At 37.7% G+C, this 27,450-nt stretch overlaps 1 protein-coding gene across 6 annotated transcripts in view; it reads right to left on the bottom strand.

Annotated features, from left to right (window-relative positions):
* ZNF385B (zinc finger protein 385B) overlaps positions 1-27,450 on the bottom strand; it is a 367,474-nt gene that overhangs the window by 3,628 nt on the left and 336,396 nt on the right. For all 6 annotated transcript variants that reach the window (XM_080669117.1, XM_080669112.1, XM_080669115.1 and 3 more), the window contains 2 exons: positions 17,469-17,631; positions 927-1,181 (listed from right to left, as the gene is read on the bottom strand). In XM_080669117.1, the coding sequence (XP_080525243.1) occupies positions 927-1,181; positions 17,469-17,631 (418 nt within the window). The remainder of the gene's footprint in view (positions 1-926; positions 1,182-17,468; positions 17,632-27,450) is intronic.

Genomic DNA, 27,450 nt, shown 5'->3' with positions numbered 1-27,450 from the left:
ATATAAAAAATAAATATAGCCAATAATGTTTTTAGAAATTTGCAAGGTGAAAGATAATTATTAAAACAATAATCATAAGGTATAAAAATGTCAAATCTTTATATTGTATACCCTAAACTAATATAACTAATATACGGTTGTATACCAACTATACTTAAACTTTAAAAATCAGCATAAAATACATTTTTTTAAAAAATTGGGATCATGCTAATTAAATATTCCGAAAATTTCACATATCAAATTGTAAACATATTTTCTTATAATTATATATTTTTAAAAAACGCTTTTTTCTAAAAAACAATTTTGTCTTTATTGATTTTAACTTTTTTAAAAAAATACGTTTTTATTGATTTTAGAGAGAGTTGTAGGAAGAGGGAGAGAGATAGAAACATCAATGAGAAACATTGATTGGCTGCCTCCTGCATGCTCCCTACTGGGGACTGAGCCTGAAACCCAGGCATGTATCCTGTCTGGTGCATAGAGTACCTCAACCCACTGAGCCACATCGGCAGTCTATAATTACATTTTAATGACTGAATAATATAATCTGTCATATTGAGTTACTATAATTATTCAGTATTTCCTTACTGAGGGACTTTTAGGTTGTTTCTATTTTTTCCTCATGTAAGTCTATTGCAGTGAACATTGTGCATAGATATACTAGTATGTCTTCAGCCTCATCACTTCCTTGTAGTGAGTTTGGGGAGGTATTAGGTACATTTAGAAAATATAGAACAAGTTTTATCGCCAATCTGCTTTTGCCTTGCTGTTTCTAAAGTCAGGCTTTTCTCAAAATCATATATCTGAATCAAAAAAAGTAGAGAAGACACTGAACAAACCTAATGTTTGAACACCCAGTGGTATTCTGAAGGGAAAAGTTGGATTTTGTTATGCACATTATTTAAATCCCAACAATAGCCACTAACCTGTGTTGTGTGCCTCTAGCTGTGACAGGGAGTTCACAGCCACTTTGCATAGTGAACAATAAAGCAATTTTTTAGCTTTTTCTTCTTCTGATTCAGAGACAGTACCAGGAGCTCCATTTGTGCTCTTGGAGGGAGAAGTGTCTGCTCCCGGTGGCAGGGGTGGCAGGGGTGTTGTGCCAGATTTGAGGAGAAACGAGCCACCTTCAGAGTTTGACGGCTGGCTGGAACTGCTGACTTTTAGCTTCCCTCTGTCTTCTAAGAGAGACACAGAGAAATGGTATTAAAGCCTCATGTATCATACCAACACTGATAAATGGACGAAAAATGAGTTAAAAATAAGATTTTGATTTCTATATTTGGTTTCACCCCAGCACAGAGTTTAGTCCATCAAGTCTGATTGAAAGAGAATCTCATGCCACCAGTTTCCATATCAGGTCACCCCAAGGTCATGATGACATAAAAAATGACTTCATTCTCCCCCTTGAATAAGGTAACTTTCTATCCAATATCCTTGAATAGTAAATTTTGCTCCGGGATGTCTTTAATATATAGGGAAACCAGATACCCTCCAATATGATGACATGATCTGATAGTAACATGAAATAAGTCATTAGGCAACGGGAGTTTCATTCGACTACTCGTGTTTTAATTAGAACATGAATATAAAGTTAAAATTCAATTTTTACACCAAGTTAAACATTTCAAGTTTGGCGTGTGTGGCAGAGAAGAGGAAAGAAACATGGTTTATTTTGGTTATGATTAGTTAAGTTTTTGCTGCTCTTTGAATGGAAATGATTTATCTAAAATATAGGATGCAAAGATTCCATTATACGTATTAACTACTGCCACTCTAAGTTATAAATTTCTATTTTTGTATAATATTTGTATAAATTTAATTATATTAATCAAATATTTGTATAAATTTCTGTATAATAGTCTATTTTTATTAGACCCATTTTATTATTCTTTTTCTGTGAACTTTTTTTCTGCTTCCCTTAATTCTTTTTTAAAAAATTTAACCTTGTTTTCGAGAGTATTACAGATGTCCCCTTTATTTTCCCCATTGACCCCCTCCACTCCTTACCTGCCCCCCTCCCCCAGGCCTTCACCATACTACTGTCTGTGTCTATGGGTTATACATTTATGCATATAAATTCTTTGGTTAATCTCTCCCCACCTAGCACCCCATAATGACATTAACCATAAGCACAATATGTGGTTCAACCAAATAAGTTATAGACATCTGGCATTTTTATCATGCAGCTACTAAATGATTATAATCCTCAAGGCCCATATGCAGTCTGTATGAGGGACCAGAGTGACTTTAACTCTTCAGGGTTCATTTGCTATTTAAGATGCTCTGTTCAGTGGCTCCTTTGGGAAAGAAAAGGGAACTTCTTAGGCAACAGCGAAATCCATCACAGGTTGAATCCTACTAGAGCTGGTGCTCTTAGAAAACAGCCATAGATAGGCTAACAAACTCTCATTAAGAGAGAAAGGGGATTAAACCTGAAGATATATTTGTTCACTGCCCTAGCTAATTTGGAACTGTGTACCATGGGAACTGTGTGATGGCCAAGAGGCCAGGTGTGACCAGGGGAACAGCAACATGACAGTGTGCCTGTTCTGCATACCAGACAAACCAAAGCTTTCACACACATCAAAACTAAAAGGAGATCCCATTTCTACTTAATTGATTGAGGGATCAGCCGTTGACTCCCATCCCTTTTTCTGCCTTGGATCCATCCAGGTCAAGACCAGATATAGCAGAGATTCTACAGATGAATTTCAAGTCTGGATGGTATTTAGAATAAGTGAATGCTCAGATTACTTTTTATCCTTGGATTCCACAATCTCTATTCCTTTCCAGAACCTTTATTAAAACTTTAGGATGCCATGAAGTATGATGGAAAATATTTTAGATGTCACTAAACTGACCTCAATAGTAGTAGAGAAGGAAATGGAATCATCTTTCCTAAATGAAAATAATGAGTAAATTAGATTGAAGATTATTTCAGGCCTGGAACTCTTTTATTTATAAGGACCCCTCAGACTAAAATTGCAATTTTATAGAACACACTAAGTGAAATAATTCAGTAATCTTAACACTTGCCCTTATGGCATTACTGTTTCTTATGATGGAAACTTAAGTTATTGCATAGTAAACTCTTTCCTTCATATGTTTCATAAAATATTTCATATAAATTTGACCTAAAGAATCTGACCTGTTTTAGTCACTTATTTTCTCTTTTTCATATTACTATTTTAATGTCTCATATTGATCTCCTCCGTATGTTCCTACATTAACAAAGAATTTTACAATTTACAAAGTACTGTCACTTACATTGTCTTCTTACCTCTCACAGCAAACTTGTGAAACAGGTAAGGCAGCAAATGATTATTCCTTTCTTAAAGATGAGGAAACTAGGGCTCATATAGATTAAATAATGTCCCACAGGTTAGAAGGTGGCATAAATGAGCATTATGCTTTCTCTAGCTATTCATGAGTGGTCGTGAATTAATCTTCCTGCACAAAGGGAGGAGTTCATATGGCACTAACATGATAAAAGACATACAATAGCCACCCAGAAACGTGAAAAAGCTGTTCCTTTGTTTTACAATCATAGTTTAGTTTTAAGGCTTATTTTCCTTAAGTGAAAATATTTACCCTATTCAACAATTATCCAATTCAGGTAACATTGAGAAGATGACAAAATTACATATTTTTCTCTGTATCCCTATTTCTTTAAGAAAAATATAACATTTCCTTTTCATATCTCTTTTTCAAAAGCGGTCATTTATTCATTAACAGAGGCATATTAACAATATGCTAGTTGCTGACAATGTGCTAGACTGTAGGTATAGACTTGAAGAAAGTAACAGTTTAGCACGGGAAATGAGACAGTCATTTAGAGATGTCTAATTTATGATGGAAACTAGTCAGAGGCATGAGAGCATAGAGCGGGGAAATGGATTACTTCTGGCCTAGGAAAAGGGAGACATTTTTCATGAAGAAAGTGGCATTTTGGCTGGATTTTGAAGGTCAGATTTAGACAAGCATAGAATGGGGTAAAAAGGAGTAGGAGATGAGTGGGTGGAATAAGTGAAACATGAGGGAATGCTTAGGTGTTAGAAAGTGGGGTCTGCCTGGTGAATATCTGGTATCACCATCAGGGGTCCTCAAACTTTTTAAACAGGGGGTCAGTTCACTGTCCCTCAGACCATTGGAGGGCCGGACTATAGTTTAAAAAAAAACTATGAACAAATTCCTATGCACACTGCGGGCCTGGGACGAGTGGCTGCTAAGCAGGACAGGCAGCGGCACCCGGTGGGCCGGATAAATGTCCTCGGCGGGCCGCATGTGGCCCGGAGGCCGTAGTTTGAGGACCCCTGCAAGATGATGACAACAATGCCTAACTTTGCTATTCTTCATTTTAATTGCTTGATATTTTTTATCAAATCCCATTATATTATTTCTCTTTCCTTACTGGCATTTTAAAGCCTCCTTATTTTGTGTATTAGAAAATTTAATTAATGTACTGTTTACTTCATTTTTTTTTTAATAAGAGGCATGTCATCGGCAACTTCTGGTTAATATGAATTCCACTTTCAAGTATTCCCTCACATAAAGCAGGGCTCTGTCTTAATTATTTCCTGATTACTCAAACACCTTTTCAAAGGTTTTATCCTCCAGGATTTTGAAGCAAAATTTGCTCAGCTACATCAGAATTGCCCTTTGTAACAGATATCCATAATTTATGCAGCCAAGTGCATTTATTTCTTCAAAGTAGCCTCCTTGGGAGGTTCCACGTTAATTTACTTGTTTTCCAAAGCTCTCAACATTTTGAAAACCTTTTTTGGGGAGCTGTTTTCATATCCAGCTGATAAACCATGTGAAGGAAATCAGCTTTCAATATTTTTTACTCCAGAAACTTTACTCAAATTAACCCACCTATTCATCAAACTGAGCACTATATGAGTCAAATACAGCCTCAGAAAACTAATATCCTAACACAGAAAATAAAAAGAACATGCCAGCCAAAACCGGTTTGGCTCAGTGGATAGAGCGTCGGCCTGCGGACTGAAAGGTCCCGGGTTCGATTCCGGTCAAGGGCATGTAACTTGGTTGCGGGCACATCCCCAGTAGGAGGTGTGCAAGAGGCAGCTGATCAATGTTTCTCTCTCATCGATGTTTCTGACTATCTATCCTTCTTCCTTCCTCTCTGTAAAAAAAATCAATAAAATATATTTAAAAAAATATATCTATATATTAAAAAGAACATGCCAAATATTACATATTGGGCCAATCTGATGCGGGTGGGCCCTTCACGTACAATGCCACGTCATCATGCCTAAAGCCAAATTCCAGAAACTCGGTGTCTTCAAGCACAGTTGATCACTGGGAAGCTTGCTAATTCCTAATGAACTACATTTCTATCTAATTTTTACATCTTAGCTTTTAGACTAATCCTGGAAGCAGGGAAAGTTGTCTATAAATTAAAGTGTCTCTTCACTGAGTCAGAATCTGTATGAGCTTATCCTTAAAAAAGCAAAGAAGCTTATTCATTTTAAATAACTTAAGCCAGGTCACTAATTTCTTAAGTTCAAAACAGTCCAGGGCTGCAATTTTCTGCCAGGCTACAATCCTGACTTAGGATATCCCTGCTCTCTCCATTTGAAAGCCTGTGTCAATTGGGTCCTGGCCATTGGACTACACCCTGCAGTGACTTTGTGGCCCGATAATATGGCAGTCATTGCCCTCCTTGTCTGAGGACTGCATGACAACTGCCCCACTGTCCCCTGCGCCACTTTGTTGGGGAGCAGAAGCTGTCAGTGTCACACTCAGATAAAACAGTGGCACCTCTAGATATTTCCATGTTGAAACTGGCACTGATAGTAATGAACTTGTCACTTTTAGTTCTTTTTCTTTCTTTTTTTTGGAACTTTTCTGAGAGTTTATTTGAGCCAAACAGAGGATATGCCTACACTTGTCACTTTTCTAAGGGAGCACAAAAGAGGGCTTGTTTGCTAGTGTTTGAATCTAATGAACAGCTTTCTCCTATTTTCTGTAGTTTTCCAGCCATTTGACTCGTACAATAGAAAAGTCACATTTCAACTTCTTCAGGGTGAAAAATTGCCCCCTTTCCGATTTGTCACTAAGAGATGTGAAACAGTTATTTCTGAGGCAGCTTTATTATGGAAAATAGAATAACTAACTCATGCCACTCAAATCAAGTCCCTCAGGGAGTAGGTCCAGTAATGATTCAAAAGCCAGGAATAAGATTAAAAATGAATTTTCTAGGTCGAATGAGGAGCAGGTTCTTTTTCTTCTAATTGAATGGCCCTTTACAAAGGAAACATAGGTTCTCAAGATACAAGGAAAATGTTTGAATTCTGCTCCTCCCACCTCTTTCCTCTCTAGATGAAGAGTTTAGGGTTCAGCTTTGATACTCCAGGTAGGGGGAAATACACACTGACAATGGGAAGGTCAGTCTGAGTGATAATGAGGAAACCGAGTTTTTCTTCATCTAAAAAATGTATCTTTGTTTCATACAGAAAATATAAAAAATTTACGGTCAGCAAACAAGCTTATTGCCTCAGGCTGTTTGAGGGAGAGAGGGGTCAGCCCTCGCTCCTGGACCTAACTGGGGCTGTGCAGACATTCAGGGGCTGGACTGCCCAGGCATCAGAAAGCTACCAATCCTTTAAAAATATATTGCTAAAAGCTAATCGTATTTTTACATTTTAAATCTAGCATTAGTGCCTAGACTTAGTCTGCTGACTTATTACCAAGTTGTCAAAGCCAGCTGCATATTGAAGACCTACAGGATGCAGGAGAAAGTTTGCTGGCCATAGAAAGTGATATTAATTTAAGAGGCCTACGTCCCCAAAGGAGTTTGTCTGGGATTTCTCATCATGCTAAGTCCCTTAGGAATTTTGCAACATGGGGACTTATAACCGTGACCATAAGAGAATTGAGCAAGGAAGATATAGGACGTTGCATTACAGATTGTGAACCTCCCAACTATAATACAAAGCAAAAGACTAAGAAGTTGTTTCCCATCTTATCTGTGGCCTGAGATACATAAACCTCATCAAGTCATCAGGAGAAGTTATCTTGCAAATGCCATGTGGAGAATAGGGGAGAAAAATGTCAACCATAATCCTATCGCACTGAACAGAAGTTTTTAACCTGGGTCTGTAGGCTCCTAAGGGACCAATGAGTTCACAGGATCCATGAACTTGAATGACAAATATATCTTTATGTTCACTTATCTCTAACTGAAATGTAGCATTTCTTTCAATTATAAGTGAAGGCAGCAAACTATAGCAGCTGTAGCAGTACCTATAACTTTGTCACCAAGAGAAATCAGATCTTTTCATTGGATATTATAATGGTCATAGGAAGCTTGAAATACCATTTATGCTCATCAACCCTTCAAAATTATGATAGATATTAGACCTATTGCTGTATCTGAGTGAATGCATTGTATTAATTACTGTGTCATTACATCATAACAAGAAATTGAAAACTATATTTCAATGTAATTGTTTTTCTTTGTAAAACCACAAGTTTTATTTTATGGATTTAAAAACATTTATTCTGGGACTAGGCTTCACTAGTTGGCCATAAAAAGAGGTTAAGAACCTCCATATTTACTATCATTTCATTCTGCCTTCATTTCTGTCCTTAGCCACCATTTTAACCCCATTCTACATATCCTAATCTCCCTTCCATGTCCCCAAGTTATTTAAACAGGATAGTCTTTCACATGTCAACTCCTATGGAGTACTGGTCTCTTTGATAAGAGGATTCTCACTCTCCTCACCTCCACCCCCAAGCCAGGGTCCCTGTTTGCATAGCTACCTTCTCACCCACCAGGCATAGATGCTTACGTCCTCTGCTTAGGCCTTCCCTTCCTTCCCAGACAAGGTCAGCATCCCTTTCTTTTCACACATCAAGCTTGTCATCACCTGTTCAGTTTCTATCTGTCTAGACATGCTTTCATGTGGGCAAGGCCCAAGTCTGCCTGACTCGCTGTCATATACCTAGTCCTAGCGCTATGCTGGATATTCCATGGGGGCTCAATAAATATATGCAAATACACACATGAGTAAACCATTTTAAACTTTCAATTTGATATAATTTGAAATGTTTTGATTTAATGTATTACATGCATTTTTCATGTTATTTTATTTACTGTAAAGCTGCATAATATTCCACTGGATACAAGATCTTTAAATAATTTTCCTCATACTGATCATCTTGTTTACAGTTTTCATTAACATAAATAATGCTATGATGGACATCTTCATTTATAACGTTTAATTTATTTTTTTGCTTTGCATTAGGATTATTTCCTTGTTATTAATTAATTGGTCAAATGGAATAAACATTTTTGGGGTTTCTTGATTTATCCTAGGACATTGTTTTCCGAAAGGGTTTTCTCAATTTGGAATGCTTTAATATAAACAGAACATCTACTCAAGATTTTTCAAAGTACTTTAAAAAACTTTTGCTAGATGTTAATCATTATGTCTTATGGATGAGTCAAAGGATTGGGTACAATTTTGGTTGAAAAGAATGAAATAAGTAACTTGCCAAAAGCCAGTTCCAGCATGTCATAATTGCAAGAGTTTCATCAAAAGGTTGATGGAACTTGGGGACTCATCAAGGGCTGAGTCACATATGTTATCACCTGTTGGGAATGGCTAAAGGCATTTCCCCAAACCTGAAAAAGATGATTCTTTACTGCCAGACAGCTCAGGGCATCTTAATCTACATGTTATTGCCTCCTACTGGTCAAACACCTGAACAGCCGTAGGCTATTCCCCAATCTGACAATGCTTTTGTATGAAACCCTACCCTTTGAAGTGTATATCTCCACCTTACCTTAGGACAATTTGTGTTAATAAAAAGCAAGGGGTCCTGAGACAAGGAGAACTTAGCTCCTTTTGCTAGGTTCCTCTGACCCCCAATGCCTTTCAAAATTATCTTTCATCTCTGGACTCTTACTTAAGTTACACACAGCCTTTCTCCAGATTGCTGAACCCTTCTTAATGCTGGAACAAGAACCCCAGCAGTAACTTTTCCTAAACTCAAAATGTGGTACACTAATTTTCACATTGAGTAAAAATATTTGTTAATAGAGAAGTAAGAACTAAGATATTGTGTTAGGAAAGACAAATTATTATTTTTTTAAATTGATTTCAGAGAGAGGAAGGGAGAGGGAGAGAAGGATAGAAACATCAATGATGAAAGAAAATCATTGATCGTCTGCCTCCTGCACGCCCTCTATTAGGGATCAAGCCTGCAACACAGGCATGTGCCCTGAACTGGAATATAACTGTGACCTCCTGGTTCATGGGTCAACACTCAACCACTAAGCCACACTGGTCAAGCGGGAAGACAAATTATTTTAACTTAGATATGAATTTTGCTGGTTAAATGGGCAAAAATCATCATAAAACTCTGACAGAAGTTCAAATATTGGGGATCAAGGGACAAAATAATCTCTATTGTGACAAGAATTTCTAGTACTTATGTCATTTCATATTTGAAAGAAAATAAAGCACATATTTTTTTAGAGGTTAAATAATTAACAGTGTACAAAAAAGAATTGTACACTAAGAAAAATTTTTGCAGGAGGCTAGGAATACAATGTATGGAATGACCAGTTTCTTACATAAATGCTAGCAGGAACTTGTCAGGCAGGGGTGTGTTTCTCATTCTGATTACAACCCCTCCCCGGCTCCCACTCCTTTGATCTCGGTAGCCAACCCTGGCTTCAGGAGGGCCACTTCTCCACATGAAGGACCCAATTTTCTCCTTCAACAAATGGAGATGAGCTAAATTGTCCCTTCTTCTATTACTATAGCTGTATATAGAGCAGATCATCAATCTATGAGATGGGGCATTTATCTTATTGAATACAAAGAAAAAGAGCTAACCCATGACTTTTTGCCCTGTCCATATGGGCGGGGGGGCAGATCTTCTCCCATTCAATTCCACTGAATGATATTCATTTAATATACGCTAACCATATGACTGCTGTGTACAGGATGAATTACCAGGAGCTGTAAGGGACATAATGGATGAGATGCATTAAGAATGAGTAAAAAGACATTTCGTACATTATACAGAAATGTGGGGAAGACCAAGAAGGTCCTTCTACATCTTTAAATGTCCGACTGGGAAAGTCGGGCTCATCGAGCCTTAATGTCCTGGAATGAAAACACAAGTGCAGTAATTACTATGAGACAATAAAGGAAGCACATAAAGAAGAATGTAACTGCAGATCACTGTTGCATGTCAGGATGGCATGAAATGATCCTAGAGTCAAGATAAGGACAGGGTCTGCGAATTTCTTTGAACGAATGGTTGCTTTTTATGGCTCCCATTTATTGAGTGTCTGTTAAGTGATAGGCATGGATCCAGGCACATTTATTAGTTCATTAATCCTGACAGCAAACTAGGGAGTTAAGTATTAGTCCTCCCATTTTATAGATGGGGAAATAGAAGGTCAGTGAACATGACTTGGTCAAGGTTATGTGGTCAGTGAGAGGTGATGCTAATCTGACCTCAAGCTCATGCTCTTTTTACTATGCTATACATGCAAAGTAGGTAAATAACGCTCAAGAATCATACCTTGGTTAATTAATATATCCCTATTCAAAGCCACTCAAAACTTTAAAAAGAAAAAACAAAACCAGTTGTAAAATAGGGTACATGGGAAGGGATAACACTTTCTGAGTTTTGAGACTTCTAGCAGTATTATCTAGTGAAAAATAATCTCAAACAGCCTTCAGAAAGCATTTGCAGTAAAGTCCACCAACCTTCATCCAAAGGTAACATATCATGGGAGTGAATTTGAAGGACTGCCCCGGGGAGACTCTGGCCTTGAAACTACTTCCTATGTGAATGACTCTGAGCCACTATTTTCCCTCTCTAAGTTTCACTTTCTAGCATTCACCCAAGGATTGTTATGATCATTAAATAAGGTAGTATATATAAAACATTTAGCACATTAGTATCAGGCACATAATGATCATTCAGTTACACATTAATTATTACTAGTACTGCTGTTAAGATTATATTTTGCATATGAACCTAATAAGCTTGGATCTGTTTTTCTAGAATATGCTCTATTAGGTGCAGCATAATGGAAGATGATAGCCGACCACCTCTCACTGATTGCAGCCAAAAGGGACAGCTGAAATAAGACACCACAGGAGGACAAAAAAAAAAAAAAAATCCAAGAAACTAATTACATCAATCATAGGAATATTTATTAGGTTTTACATTTGCAAAGCTTTTTCATGATTATTTCATTTGCTCCATCCAACACTGCTGTGATGCTGCAAAGGCATTATTTGTACTTCGCAGATGAAAAAAGAGAGGCTCAAGAATTCAACGCCTTCTCTGGAGTCAAAGCTAGTCAAAAGAGCAAAGAGTACCACAGTCTATAGAGGTGCTTGCTGTCCAATACCATAGCTAGGAGTGGCTACCTAAAATTAAATATTCAGCTCCTCAGTAGCACAAGCCACACATCCTGTGCTGAATAGCTATGTGTGGCAAATGGCACTCATGTGGGACAACACGGATAACAGACCATTTTTATCACCTCAGAATGTCTCATTGGATAGTGCTCTCGATAGAAATGGGAGCACCAAACCAGTACTGCATAATACTATGCCCGATGTCTATAGCAGCAAACCCGATTTTCAGAGAAAGAAGTCAGGAAAGATGAAAATACTATAGAAATGTTTCAATAAAAACATTTTAAGCTTTATACTACAAAGTTAAATTTGTATGACACTAGACTTTAAGCATAATCAAAATCAGGCCCAGAATCCTCTAAAGTGCCTAATATCAGTGCCCTTGCACACAGAATCTACAAATACTGATTGAGTAGTTAGTTCTATTTGATCATGCACCATTTCAGAAAAAATATGTCATTTTAAGAGAATTCTTCCTGAAGCAAATAAGTGAAATGTCATAAAAATGTAAGTAATGACCTTTGCTAAAATTTCAAGGTCACCTATGGTTGTGCATTTATGAAATCATTCAATGTGCATACAGTCTTTTTATATTCCAATGTAATTTACATGCAGAAAAGTTTTTTTCATGGTGATATAACCCTCAAGGAGATATCCAAGATTTTGCTTTTTTAGAATGTTTTATAACATATCCCTAGTACATCATAAGTTAATAGATCCTCAATAAATCATAAGTCAGTCTTAGCTTTCGGTTTACTTTCTTAGAGCAACAGTGGGCACTTCTCTCAGAAGTGGAGAACCTAACAATAAATGCTCAGTATTATTTGGAAGAGAAGAAAAAGAAAATGTTCAAAAGTTTCAGAAGTTAGTTTTCAGATCATGACACACTCTTAACTACCCAAGCTCCTTTAGCCTTGCCTGGCAGGTTGCTGTGTCAAATTCAAGGTGCCCAGGCAAAGACGGAGGCAGCTTCATTTTTCAAATTGACTTTGAAAGTCTTAATGATATATGTACATTTCATGAAAATATGAGCCCTAGTATAATGGTCTGTTCTCCTTAGACAGATGGGACTCAATTTATGTTCTACATGATTGTACCCCAGAATTCATACTTAAGATGTTTGTCATAAATATAGTTAATCTATTATTTTATGAGGGATACTAAATCTCAGCCTCCTGGATTTGGATAGATGTATGCCAAATTTATGATGGTGCTCATCTATAAATGACAGACGCTGCCAAAGCAGAAAACTATCATTTCTTTCTACTCAACACCACAAGGTCCTGTTGCTGGAGACAGAAAGGGGGGAAGAGGCAGTTACGAAGACCTTGCTAGCTAATCGATGGAGTCCTGCGGCAGTCAGCGGAAATGAGAAGTTGTCATTTGGAAAACCTGGCCCCATTTGTAACAACACATAAAAACTGTGGAACACACAGGGGAACCCATAAAAATGACGAGGCGAGGGTCTGTATTTGTATCCTTGGCAGAAAAACTCTTGGACAAAATTGAAAATGCTCTTTCATAAGGCAACAGGGTGATCATAAAAAGCTGAACTGCAGCCTTTCCAGGCAAATCACATGGATCTATTGGTTGATAACTGCTCTGGGTTCACATCCAAGAGATTGGCTAAGGACATGCAGAAGGACAACATACTGAAAACTGAAAGGAGTTGTTTTGAGCTATCCTATCTTCTTTCCTTCTTATGACTTTTCTGACATGAGCATCTCATAGTCTGCATGGTATGGTCATGGGTATGGGATAAATAAAATAATCTCCATGTCCCCAGTGGAAATATTTCAGATGGAATGATTCCAAATGTTACTGAAAATTGGATAGTGTTCAGAACAACGCAACTGGACACCCTAGGAGGCAGTTCAAGGCTCCTGCCATATTGGCGATGCCCTTCCCAATGTTGATCTCTATCTCAGTCAGTATATTTGGCTTAGACACATAAAGTCTACAGTTGTCAAGCTGGAGCTTTGAGAGCATTTGTCATTTATCTGAAATGAGTGTTTTCATTCAAACGTGCCCTTGAAAAGATCTGTAAGTTCTAAAGCTTTACTCTATTATGGTTAAATGCTACAAACAACATACTGCATAGGAATGAAAGATTATCAATAAAACAATGCCTCAATGGCCCTTTTTAATGCCATAGCTCCTACTAAAAATATCAACAGTCAGCAAGCAATTTAAAAGTAACATATGGTCCTACCCATTAATTCTTTAAAAAGTGGTTTAGTGATCTGACTTTACCCATTGGGATATTTGTATTTTCTCCCCCAAGTCAGAGAGAGAAGTTTAGAGATAATGGGAATAATAGAATAAACAAGGGGCAAGGAGCCCTTAGTTCCTGCTCTAACTCACCTGGGATATGAGTTGTGGACCTCACACAGGCCATTTAACCCTTCCAAGACCCCAGGTTCTTCATTATTACCTTGGTAGCAGCTCAAGGTGGTAACTATTATTTTTCTTTGTAGTCCAAATATCCAACACAATAAAAGACACACATGCTAGGTTAGAAATTCTTTTAGGGCAAGAAAATTTCTTTCTGTTCACTGTTGCATCCCAGGACCTGGCAAAATATACAGATGTACTATACTTCATAGTACAGTAATATATATTTGTTGAGGGAGTAAATGGATATGAAGTTTGTTGTAGGAATCAATGAAAGATGAATACTAATTTCAGCCCTACTAATTATAGGGTTGTTGAGAGGGTCATATGAAAACTTATATGTGACTGAATCTTATAAACGGAATAAATTTAAGGTGTTCCTATTGTTATATTTCAAGCAGAACATGCTGGTTCCATCATCTTTGCTCTTAATTGCATTTATAAAAATATCTGTAGCATTTTAAATCATTCTGTTGGCATTCATCTATTTAGACAGCAACCGATTAAAGGCTGTTTAGCTCTAAATAGCTTTACATACTTTGGAGAACTAGAAATGTATTTTCCCAATCTTGATATCTAATTGATCTCTATTGCTAAAGACTAGACATATGGGCCATTAGGTTCACTATGAAAATATTTTATCATTAGGTTGATTATCACAATATTTTATTATTTTCAAGAAATAAAGTTTTTCAAAGGCTCTTTTTTTGAACCTGTTATGAGTGGTTAAATGCTGTCACAAAAGAACATTCAATTTGATGTATGGGGCAGATTATCACAGGGAGGTGTATTGTCATATGGCATTATGGCACTTGAACTCCAGGGAGAAATTTGGGTAAAGTGTCTGGCCAATATGTTCTCACCATCTTCCTAAAGCTGCCTAATGCTTGCTGTGTTTTGACCCCAATTCTCCCAAAGCACATTTCTCCTCCTTCCTACTATGGTTTGAACTTCCATTAATGTGTCATTAAAAGTTGGGATAGATCCTAGGAGACCATAAAAGCCATTTCTTTGGATTTTACATCTAATTCTACGCCAACTTCTAAAATGTGAACAGGATAGCTATTCTTACTTAACTGCCTTTAATGAAACATATTTTTTTCCTAATCCAGTGTATAATCCAGGTAACACAATCTTTGACAGAGTATTGTTTCATAGAAGCAACAATATCCTATAAAAAATAAAACCAGGTAGGAAGTCCGGAGATGATGAATTTTGTTCTTCCAAACACTGGGTAACCTCCAGCAAATAACTACTGCAGCAGGGACCTGGCCTCAGTTTGCTGCTTTGTAAACTGGAGATAATAATTGACCTTAATACCTGATTGATATGGGTTAAAATTAATTAGATTATATAGATGATCTGTTCTTTAAAAAAGTGTGATAAAATAATCCACTATTTATTACCTATTCATTAGATAACACAATTCAGTGATTCTATGACATAAAGAACAAAAAAAATCTTTATTACCAAACTAGAGGCCTGGTGCATGAAATTCATGCACTCGGAGGAGTGGGGAGGGTCTCTCAGCTGGGCCTGTGCCCTCTCACAGTCCGGGAGCCCTCAGGGGATGTGCCCCGGGGAGCAGGCCTAAGCCTGCAGTCAGACATCCTTAGCGCTGCTGCGAATGCTGGAGAGGCTCCCACCACCGCCGCTGCACTCACCAGTCATGAGCCCAGCGCAGGGCTTCTGGCTGAGTGGCGCTCCCCCTGTGGGAGCACACTGACCACCAGGGGGCAGCTCCTGTGTTGAGCATCTGCCCTCTGGTGGTCAGTGCACATGATAGCGATGGGTCATTTCACCATTTGGTTGATTTGCATAGCCTTCGTGCATGGGGTGTGTGTGTATCCCTTAGCCCAGCCTGCACCCTCTCCAATCTGGGACCCCTCGAGGGATGTCCGACTACCCTGTGGGATCAGGCCTAACCGGGCAGTTGGACATCCCTCTCACAATCCAGGACTGCTGGTTTCCAACTGCTCACCTGCCTGCCTGCCTCTAACTGCTTCAGCCTGCCAGTCTGATCACCCCCTAACCACTCCCCTGACAGCCTGGTCGCCACTAACTGCCCTACCCTGCCAGCCTCGTCACCCCTAACTGCCCTCCCCTGCAGGCCTGGTCCCCCCCAACTTTCCTCCCCTCCCCTGCAGGCCTGGTCACCCATAACTACCCTCCCCTGCAGGCCTGTCACCCCCAACTGCCCTCCCCTGCAGGCCTGGTTGCCCCCAACTGTCCTCCCCTGCAGGCCTGGTTGTCCCCAACTTCCCTCCCCTGCAGGCCTGATTCCCCCCAACTGCCCTCCCCTGCCAGCCATCTTGTGGCAGCCATCTTGTGTCCACATGGGGGCAGCCATCTTTGACCACATGGGGGTGGCCATTTTGTGTGTTTAAGTGATGGTCAATTTGCATATTACCTCTTTATTATATAGGATTTGGGGTAGCTTCCTCTTAGGCTGCAGAGTTTTGGAACCAGTATTTATGGGACCTAACTAACAATAGTCTTTTCCTACATAGTCTCTTTAGCTAAAGGGGCTTTTCTAAACTTTCCTCTTACAGTAATGGAATTGTTCTCCAATGGCCTTGGGCAGCCCCAGGAAAGCATTCTGGAGTCTCTTCCTCAAAACCTACAGTGATGTGAAGAGCAGAAGAGAAGTGTGTGAGTGTGTGTGTGTGTGTGTGTGTGTGTGTGTGTGTGTGTATGTGTGTGTGTGTAACAACAGAGAGGTTTCTTATGAGAGAGGCAAACAGAGAAAGGGATATATTCTTTTTGTCTCCTTTAATAGACACTGGTCCTCAACTAGCCACTAAAACAAGATGACTCATCCTTCTTGGGCCCTGAGGGCAGATGTGAGTGTGTGAAAGTCTATTAAACATCTAATTTCATGGTGTAAATGCTAGAAAAATGAATTTTTCCTCTTCTCTCTGAATCATTTAGTTTGAATTGACTCAGAAAAACTGCTGATTCACTGGAACTGTGAAATATGGACTCTTCTTAAAGGTACTTCTACTAGTGGCCCATTTCCAAGTACCAAAGCTTGTCTGTTAGTTAATTCACTACTTTGTACATAGTTCCCTTAAACTCCTAGAGTGCATTTGTAACTCTGAGGGGAACTCTACAAAGATCTTCAAAAATCAAAATCTTTTATTATTGAGCACATTTTCAGATTCATTTAATAATGCCACTCTCTCAGAAAACTTCACCATTTTGCTCCTCCATTCCCCTTTATTGTGGTAAAAGAATACAAAAACATCTATTAGTAGATAAGTTTAAAAATTCCTTCACTGACAAAATCTAGAGCAAAAATCAAACATAAAATGAATAGAAAGGAATCATAAAGTCAGTATTTTAGGTCCACTTCTTGATTTTTGTGTAAACACACTGTGACCAAGCAGCCCATATATACATATATATATATATATACATATTTACACACACATATATACTTAAATGTATATATTTAACAACATGAAATGGTAACATATCAAATGCTTAGATTCCGTGCAAACACATAACCTCCTGTGAAGGAAACATATTAATATTATAAAAACAAATCATGGAGGAAACATGCAACAGCTGAGCGGAGGAGAATGGGGGTGGGGCAAGGGACCAGGAGGAACACAAAGAATGTAAAGAACAAAAAGTGTCATTGACCTGATTTGTCAGAGCTGTTGCCTGTGAGTGGAGTGATGGAGCAGCTGGGGTTAGCCTTTGCGCTGTCCTTGGAAGAAACCATTTTGGGTTTAGTTTTCGTTGCCTCTAGTGCTTTGACCTTCTTGGCATGTTTACTTCCTTTGTAGTGGGCCTCGGCCTGGCTCTACAAAGGAGAACAAATCAGGCTCATTTTTTTGGCTACTTACAAACACCACAATGGATGATCATGCAGGAAAATATACATTCAATCCTATGCAACATGGACATTTACCACTCAGAACTCTATGTTTTGGCATTTAATGAAGTGGTAGAACAGTATCTAAGAGGTTTTTGCACATTGAAACCTTTTCTTTAACACGGAAAACCTGTGTCTTTGAGAACCAGAGGACAACAGGGCCAGGGCAAAATTGTGACAAAGGTAAGCTTTGTCAGCAGTGCCTTCCACACTGTCCGATGGGGTTACTTTTCAAACATTTGGCTGGTATCAAGGTGCTCTGAGTGTCCTACCCGTGCATATCCTTCCACAACCATTTCATTTTGTTTCCTCCTTCAGCTGAAAACCTGTCTGCCCTGAATCTACTTTCTTCTGAGAGCAAGTGATGTAACAAAGCAACTTGCTAGTGAGTGAAGGTGGCACTGCATTTTGGAGTCACCTACATGTGTTTCATATAACATTTTGCTGATTTCAGTTCTGAAATAGGAGACATAAGCCACAAAGGGGGTAGGGACAGTCCTTGTTTCTGATTTCTGATGTGATTAGGAAGTCGAAGCTGTTATTGTTACAGTCACATGTACATGAAGCATGGGTAGAACTGTGACTTCAATATTGGATCAAAAGGAAGAAAAGAGATAAAGACAAGTGACTACTAAAAACCTTAAAAAGACAAAAACAAATTACAGCAAAACAAGAAAACATTTAGTCAATTTATTGACTTTGGAAAATTCCCCTCTGACTAAAGAACAAGGATTTTATTTTTTGGCATCAAGTACTAATATAGATACTAATAAAAGAATATGTATATTCACTTTGGTTTCATTTTGAATAGACCCTGAAAATATAAATATCCATTTGGTGAAAAAAATTAAACATACATTATATGGCATATTAGCTTACTTATAAAAGTGAAATGGATAATAAAACTATCATATAAAATTAGTTTTCGTGAGAGGATTTCTAAAGTAATAACTCTTTTACACCAGTTCTCCTTATATAACTTTATGTGTTTGAAGATTACTATACCAATGCTTTCATTCATTTTCCTCTGCAAGCATCATATAAATGGTGTGTGTGTGTGTGTGTGTGTGTGTGTGTGTGTGTGTGTATCTGTGTAGGTAGGTAGGTAGAACTGACAATAGACAGAATGAGCCAGGTTATAATTCTGTTTCAACAACAGATATATTACTGATTTTTCTAGTGTATTAGTATAACCCCAATCACCCAAGGTCAATGACCTTGTATTGACTGTACATAGTCCTTAACTTCCCGAATATCTATTCATAAGTGTTGTTTTAGATCATCATTGACTTATCATTGCTCTTTGTTGGTTTGCTCAGGGACTTTTCATTATGTATTCTGTTGAGCTGTAAAAATCCCAAGGGAGGAGAAAAGTGTAACGTTATTTAAGTCTTATTTATTATCAACCAAGAATGGTTAAATCCAGCTACTATAGCTGGGTAGGTATAAACTAAGAAAATATACAAATAAACATTTAAAAATTGATAATGTGAAGTTATAATAATAATAATGAATAATATTATTAAGCCTTTGCCAAACATAGTTCTAAATGTATTACATGTATTAGCTCATTTAATTCTCATAATACTTTGTGAGGTAGGATTATTAGCCAGTACATTACAAATAAAAAAACAGCATAGAAAAGTTAAATAACTTATCAAAATTCACAAAGGTAGGTGTAGAAGCCATTTTGCAGATTGAAATGCTTACATGTGTATTCCTATTTAATTATATAACCATACACTATACATATACATACTCACACTGATGTAACATTATAATTTTATAAGGAGTGAAAAATTATACAAAGCACACTTTTAATCACTTAGTAAAAGATTATATTTTAATAGAAGTTTCTATGAGTAGGGAATATCTACTTAATTCATGGGAAATGTACTAGCATAACATATTAGGCCTGATTCTTCTGGTGAGTAGCTAAGAAAAGTCATACTTTTTAGGTATATAATAATTTCTACGGATATTAGGAGACCTCCTCCTCTTTCCAAGTATACGAAATAGTGAGATGTTTACTTTAGTGTCCTTTGGCTAAAGAAACTACAGTTCTCCAAATAAAACCTCCTAGCACAAGATAAGCAGAGTGTCATTTCCTCATTACTGGCATCAATGCAGAAAGTTAACAGCATCAATTAGCACTTGGGATAAAGATCCAGCTAAATGACACCTCACTGGATGCCAAGATGGAAAGAACTATCCATAGCCATAATTCACTTTCCTTTTGAGTTCTGTGCATGGAGAGAAGTACAACAAGGATTCTTTGCTTCTACTGATCATTGTTTGGGAAATTTCCTGGAATAGACAGTGGCAGGCACTTACATCAGGCATCCTTTCAATGCCCCTGTGATACTCTTGGTATTAGTACTTTGCTATCCCCACTACTGTACCTGATGCAGTGTCAATAGCTTCTAAATCCTTGGCAAATCTTCAAGTGAAACTGAGACACCATTAATTAGTAACATGATTAACCTGACTTAATTATCTAGGAATCTCCTTATTTGAGAAGTGAAAGAAATAAGGACAAGAGCCAGAAAACCCATGAACTAGGCAACACAATCAAGTTCAATCAGCAATGGCTCTTGATATCACTTCTAAGAGACCTGGTTGACCAAACTGACTAGTACTTTACACTTTAATGACTAACCAGCAGACACATATTTGTCTAGCACTAATGGCTTGTTTTCTGCTTCCACACCAAAAGTGATACTGTGCTCCCAACTAGAGTGATCAAAAAACCCTCTTGCCAAGAACTGCCAGAATTAGAGAGTTGTCTAAAGCACCATTCTGACCTCCATGCAAGAATTCATTGGTATCTAGCTTCTCCTCTCAGAGGTCTCTCTGGTAGCCACTTGACCACCCACTGGCAGAGAAATGGCATTGACAGGAAATGATTTTTTTCTTTCATTCATATCCATTTTTGTTGCTAAAGCCGCTCACTTTCCCGAATCCTCTACAATTCTTGGGACCCTACTGGTGCAAACAAAAAAGATGAATAACGAAATAATATATTGCTTTAAAAATAAAAATATAATGAGAAATTCTAAAATTCACTGTGCTCTCATTTCTAGCTTTTATTTTATTTCTAAATGTGCTTCAGAGTAGTGGCTAGGCTGTTGAAACATGTGCTGAATGTGTTCACTTTGTAGAGAAACTCTCAAAGTGGCTGGGAAAGGACGATGTCACAGGAGAAAGTCCTCAACTATGTATTTACCAATTAAACCTTTTCTTTTGCATTTCAAAAAATAATTTGAACTATTCCCTTAATTAAAAAAAATCATTATTAAAACTATTGGCATCTTCTTTTTTCTGAGGCAAATTTCAATGTATTCAGCAGTGTTATATGGGAAATAGCAGAGGTCAGTTAATTTTCAGAAAAACTCTATACACTAAAATGCCAACTATAACAGATGTCAAATGAACTGGCATAAAAAGAGGCTGAAAACTTGGTTATTTATTCCACAAAGAATTATTTAGCACCTGTCTTGTGCTAGACATTGTAAAAGATTTAAAGCAAAGACCCCTACTTGCATGACTGGTAAGAAAAGACATGCAGACAAATAACTAGAACCCGAAGCAGAGAGTGGAAGTGTAAAATGGGAGGTAAAGAGCAGCAGAGGCTTCTGGGCAGCGGAGGAGAGGTAAATCTCTTTGGATTGCAGGGGGTCACCAAAACTTCATGAAAAAGGGACGTGAGAGCTGTGTCCTGCTCCGGGACAGAGTTCTGAAGTGGCAGTGTGAAAGGGGAGGTACGTCAGGCAAAGGGAACAGAAGGTGCTGGGCAGGGAAGTTCTGTGAACTATGCAATGTTCTTTGAGCAATCCGCCTTTCTGTGTCACAAGCGCACAGAGATAAAAGAAACAACAGGGAAGGGCTGCCACGTCGTGCTACCTCAAAAATTGTCTCCTATAGAACAAAAAACATAATACTGTAGCTGTCTAAAATTTTTTAGGAAGTTCTATTTGTAGGCACCTTGTATAGATGGTTATGAAGATGTTGCTTTTATGTCACAGATTTTATCCACCAAACTATAATCATATATTAAAAGAACAAATTATTTATATGGAAGCTTTCATAATTATTTGAGATAAAAGCATGGCATTTGAAATACTATAGTTAAACCTATTAAGAAACGAACTAAAGATTACTGAGTAATAGCTAATTACTTGAATCTTTGCTTTAATATAAGACTATTTTTAACTATTAAAATGCTCTTTGCATATACTTGTTGCACTGACAAGACCACACTCTCTCAGAGACGAAGCTACATCGTAAAACGCACTCAGAAGAAAGGCTTACGTAATCCAAAGCCTGCAGGTAAGTCTTTCTGTTTATACTTAAAATAAGGCCTGCAATATCAGTAATGACATACTACTGGCTTTGATATTCACTTCATTCAATCTTCATCTACTATGACCTGTTGGAAAAAAAGTCTAGAAAAAATTATAACCATTATGAGATTTTTAGCTTAAAAAGATACAATTTCTTTGCTAATTTCTAGCTAAGTGAAACACTCCAGGTTTCAATGGCTTGTCCAGGGCCACTACATTACGTTAACTCTCTGGGGGTAGAGGGCACTCACATGTATAATTCAGTGTGGATGGTGTCCTTTGATTCTTGCAAGGCCATAGTTCTGGCTGTGGCATGTCATATCTACTGGCTTTATAATATACTAGAGGCCCGTTGCATGAAGATTCGTGCAATAGGCCTTCCTTTCCCTGGCTGCTGGCACCGGTTTTCCTCCGGCACCCGGGACCTGGGCCGCAGCAGAGCCCGGGCCTTCAGGCTTGGCTCTGGCTGTCGGTGGAGCCAAGCCTTCAGCCTTCAGCCTTCAGCCTTCAGCCTTCAGCCTTCAGCCATCAGTGTTCAATCTTCACTCAGGTGGAGCCTTCAGTCTTTGGTCTTCAGTCTTCAATCTTCGCTCGAGTGGAGCTTTCATTCTTTGCTCTGTGCATGCATATGCAAATTGACCCAACATCTTTGTTTGGTTAATTTGCATACTCACTCCTGATTGGCTGGTGGACGTCGCAGAGGTATGGTCAATATGCATCTTTCTCTTTTATTAGTGTAGATATGTAAAAAAACCCCATCAACTCCAAATATTTTTATATCACTAAAGACAAAAGTGGTAGCATCTAGGAAGAAAATTATGTGCACTCTAGACTACTAATTTTGGCCTAATTTAGATTCTATCAAATATCACAAGACAGAAGTAGCATTCATGGGTTAGAGCTGATTTGTAATGCCACTATTTGAATATCTGAGCATTATATTCTATTAGTTCACATTATACAACATTTCCATGTAGGCAAATTAACTCATTTCTTAAAACACGAAGATATTTAAGTGGGCTTCCAGTTAATTTTTCCAGTGCAGCCTATTAGTCAGCTAAGAGTCCTGATGCTCATGTTTCTGGTGCATGATTCACTGGTGAAAGCACTCTGCACATGGAAACATGGAGAAACTATAAATGGACCTAACAACTATGACAGAATTTACATGATGAATTAATAAAACACTGAAGCTTGAGTTTAAAATCATATGGAATACAGCAAAAAGTGGCTTTTTAAAAAGTGCTTTTAAAAAATAAAATTGTTTCTTGTTGAATTCCAAGTGATCACAATTTTATCTCATTTCCCCAATGAGTTTTATATTTCAATTATGTGAAGGTGGAATCTTAATTTTAGGAGATTTCCAACAATCTAACATTCTTTTCTTGTATATCCAAACATATACCCTATATTTCCCATTTAGAATTGAGTAGAGCAGGGTAAGGCATAAAAGAGAGTTATTTGAACTTGGCTTTGATTTGAGCCACAAATTCTTTCATTTGCTCAACTCTGCTCTCTGTTCTTGTTCTTTCATTTTCAAATTAGACCATAATATTTTTTTAAAAAATTTATGTATTGATTTTTAGAGAGTGAAAGGTGTGTGTGTGTGTGTGGGGGGGGGGGGGGGGGGGAAAGAGAGAGAGAGAGAGAGAGAGAGAGAGGTGTGTGTGTGTGTGAAAGAGAGAGAGAGAGAGAGAGAGAGAGAGAGAGAGAGGTGTTGTTTAGTTTGTTGTTTCACTTATTTATGCATTCATTGGTTGCTTCTTGTACTAGTATGTGCTCTGACCAGGGATCGAACCTGCAACCTTGGTATACCAAAATGATGCTCTAAGCAATCAAGCTACCTGGCCAGTGCAAATTAGGCCATAATTTAAAATTATATCATTTTAAAAACAAATTACATATACACACACACACACACACACACACACACACACACACACACACACACACATATATATATATACTAGAGGCCCAATGCATGAAATTTGTGCAAGAGTAGGCCTTCCTTTCCCCGGCTGCCGGCACTGGCTTCCCTCTGGCACCTGGGACCCAGGCTTCCCTCCAGCTGCCAGCAGGCACCCGGGACCTGGGCTTCCTTTGCAGCCCCAGCTTTGTCCAGAAGGTTGTCTGGTCTAATTAGCATATTACACTTTTTATATATATATCAAGGTAAAGTTCATCCCAGAATATTAATTTCTTAATTCTATTTATGAATTCTGTAAATTCTGAAGACTGCATTTTGAAAATAACTTTCTTCCTTCTAACTTAATAAAAATAGGCTTATGTAGTTTTTTTCAATGTAGATAATAGATAATGAGTTTTATTTAATGTAATTTCTTTAACATCACCACAATTTAGTTAAGAATGCAGCAAAAACTATCTGACATGCTTATCCTAAGAAATAAGACTGCTTACTTCTTCATTTTACATTATATTATATATTTTTGAAAGATATGTTTACTTTGTCTTCTGGATTGGGGGTCAATATCTGTGTTAATTTAATGATAAACATATGTGTAAAGTCCTAATATGTACACTAGAATTTAACTGAGGCAAAGGGAAGCAAATGAACCCTAGAGAAATAGGCCCTTAATCTTTCTCCCAACTCATAAGGAAGAGTAATCATGAAGTCCACACAGAATGACTTGACAAGTCAGATTCTCTAAGTTAACATGCCCAAAGTGGAAAAATTAGTGCTCTGTACACTAACATAATCTTGATTATGAAATAATGGGAGTGTTTATAATTTATTAAAATGTGTATTTTTCCTCAAAGAATTATGCATTTGGGAATGTAACCTGTTTGAACTTCTAGGTCTTAGAATTTTTATGAAGCATATGGATATCATCTTTTATTTTTATGATTCATTACAAAACATAAAGGATTTTTAAATAATTACTTGATTCTTGTCATTTATTTTATGATTTCCCCCCCAAAGTATTTAGAAGTAAAAATTATTTACCACTCTTAAATTAATTTCACATTTTATATTAAACTGTGAAATTTTAGTTAATAATTCCCAATTATTTCAGAATTTATAGTGATTTCACAGTTATATCCTAAATTTTTAACGTGTTCAAGAGTGCTGCTATCTTTTAGTGGGGAAATGGATTGCCATTGTGTGCTATATAAGAGCAATTTTTGTTACTCAGTGATAAGTAATGCAATATAATTCAAGTTCACGCATTAAAGCTGTGACTCTACATCTAACTAATTCAAGTCTTCTGATGGTCTTTTAAATTAGGCTCCCAGGCTTCTACATATTAATTTTTAATCAGGCTAGAAAGTAGTACATTTCCTTCCATTTCCATATTAAAAAATTTACATGAATGATACAAAACAAATCTAAAATTAGAATTTGCATTGTGTCTCCTAATATTTGATATATAATATCATTAGTGTTGACCAAAGTCACGAAGTAACTTTAAAAGTGCAATGCTTAGAAAATTGGCTAAAACATGGGGGAAAAAAAGGAGATATGTACTACTATGTGTAATACTTTAAACAATAAAATAAAATTAAAAACAAACAAACAGGCTTTAGTAAGATTTTATATATGTTTAATGTATTATTTATGTATCATTATTCATTTGTAAACCTCTTTAACAATTAGGTTTTTGTAAAATTCATCCTCTATAGCCCTAAACCTGTTTTTAAAACCCAGCAGATATTTGATAATTCAAAATTAAGTGGATTATATAAATGCAAAGATTAGTACAATATTCTTTCAAGACATACAAATATAAATAACAGAAAATAAAGAAACTACATTTATACCAGTCACCTAACCAACATGTGGTCATGTTTACACTAAAGTACCAGATTAAATTGGAAGTTTAAATTCCAGATTAATTTCACATATAAGAGATTGGTCTACTGGAGGCAAAACTAAAATAAAAATGCCTATAACTTTTATTCACCCACAAATAACAACCTATTTTAATATAATCAGTAAAATGCTAAGTGGACTTCTAGAGTCTGATTCTCCCTAAAAGTTCTACTCAATAATAATCACAACAAAGTCTGTCCATATAATATACAATATGATCTATGTGAATGCTGTCTTACTCATCTTTGAGTCTTCTGAAACACCTGCTACATGGTACACACTAAATAAAGAGTTGTTGCATTGAATATAATAGATATGGGACAGAATAGAAATAATCTAAAAGCAGAAATTTAACGTTGAGGTTCTGTCCATTTATTCTTTCATTCAACAAATACCTGGCATCATCCTATGTGTTATAGGTCTAGTAAAACTTACATTCTGATATGGGGAGAGAAATAATAATAATCCTATCTAATAAAGAGGGAATATGCTAATTGACCATCACTCTGTCACAAAGATGGCTGCACCCACAGCTGAGGCCAAGTTCCCATAAGGAGCCTTAACAAGCAATCAGCAGGGACCTGCAGCTATGCCCTCCCCCACCCCCATAGGGCTTGACAGGGGACCTCAGGCCGCACCCCCCACCCCAGTGCCAGGCCAGGGGACCTGAAGCCATGCCCCCTGCTTAGTGGGGCTTGACAAGGATGGGACTGGCCGGGTCTGGATCTAGCCCAATGGGGGGAGGCGGGGCGGCATAGCCGGGTCTGGGTCTCATGCAATTTTGAGGTGCATGGGGGTGGGCGGGGACTTGACTCTGGGTCCCATGGTGCGCCCCAGACTCTGGCAGGAGGAAAGTTTTCATATACATTTTATTAATTTTCTTTCATCTCTGACACTTCTATTATAGAGAAAGGGTAAATAACAATATTATTTCCTCTAATGAATCCCCTTTTAATGTGCATGAATTTCATGCATTGGGCCACTAGTAGTAGTAGTAGTAGTAGTAGTAATAATAATAATAATAATAATAATAATTATTATGTATATATAATTATTATTATTATTACTAGTGGCCCAGTGCACAAAATTTGTGCACATTAAAAGGGGATTCATTAGAGGAAATAATATTGCTATTTGCCCTTTCTCTATAATAGAAGAAAAAGGTAGAAGGAGAGAGAGATAGAAACATCAATGATGAGAATGAGCCTGAACCCGGGCACGTGCCCTGACCTGGAATTGAACCCTGACCCCTTGGTTCATAGGTTGATATTCAACCACTGAGCCATGCTGGCTGGGCAATTTATATATCCTATGTAATAAAAGCCTAGGTGGCATCGCACAACGTCGTCACAAGATGGCCACCACAAGGTGGCTGTCACAAGATGGCCACCACAGATGGTCACCACAAGATGGCCTTCAGGGGAGGGCAGTTGTGGGTGATCAGGCCAGCAGGGGAGGGCAGTTTGGGGCAATCAGGCTGGCAGGGGAGGGCAGTTGTGGGTGAACAGGCCAGCAGGAGAGGCAGTTAGGGATGACCAGGCCTGCAGGGGAGGGCAGTTGGGTGTGACCAGG

Source organism: Plecotus auritus, assembly GCF_963455305.1.
Source record: "Plecotus auritus genome assembly, chromosome: 5".
Taxonomy (NCBI): Eukaryota; Metazoa; Chordata; class Mammalia; order Chiroptera; family Vespertilionidae; genus Plecotus; species Plecotus auritus.
Note: the sequence above shows the minus strand (reverse complement) of the source record. Positions and strands in the feature narration are given on the sequence as shown.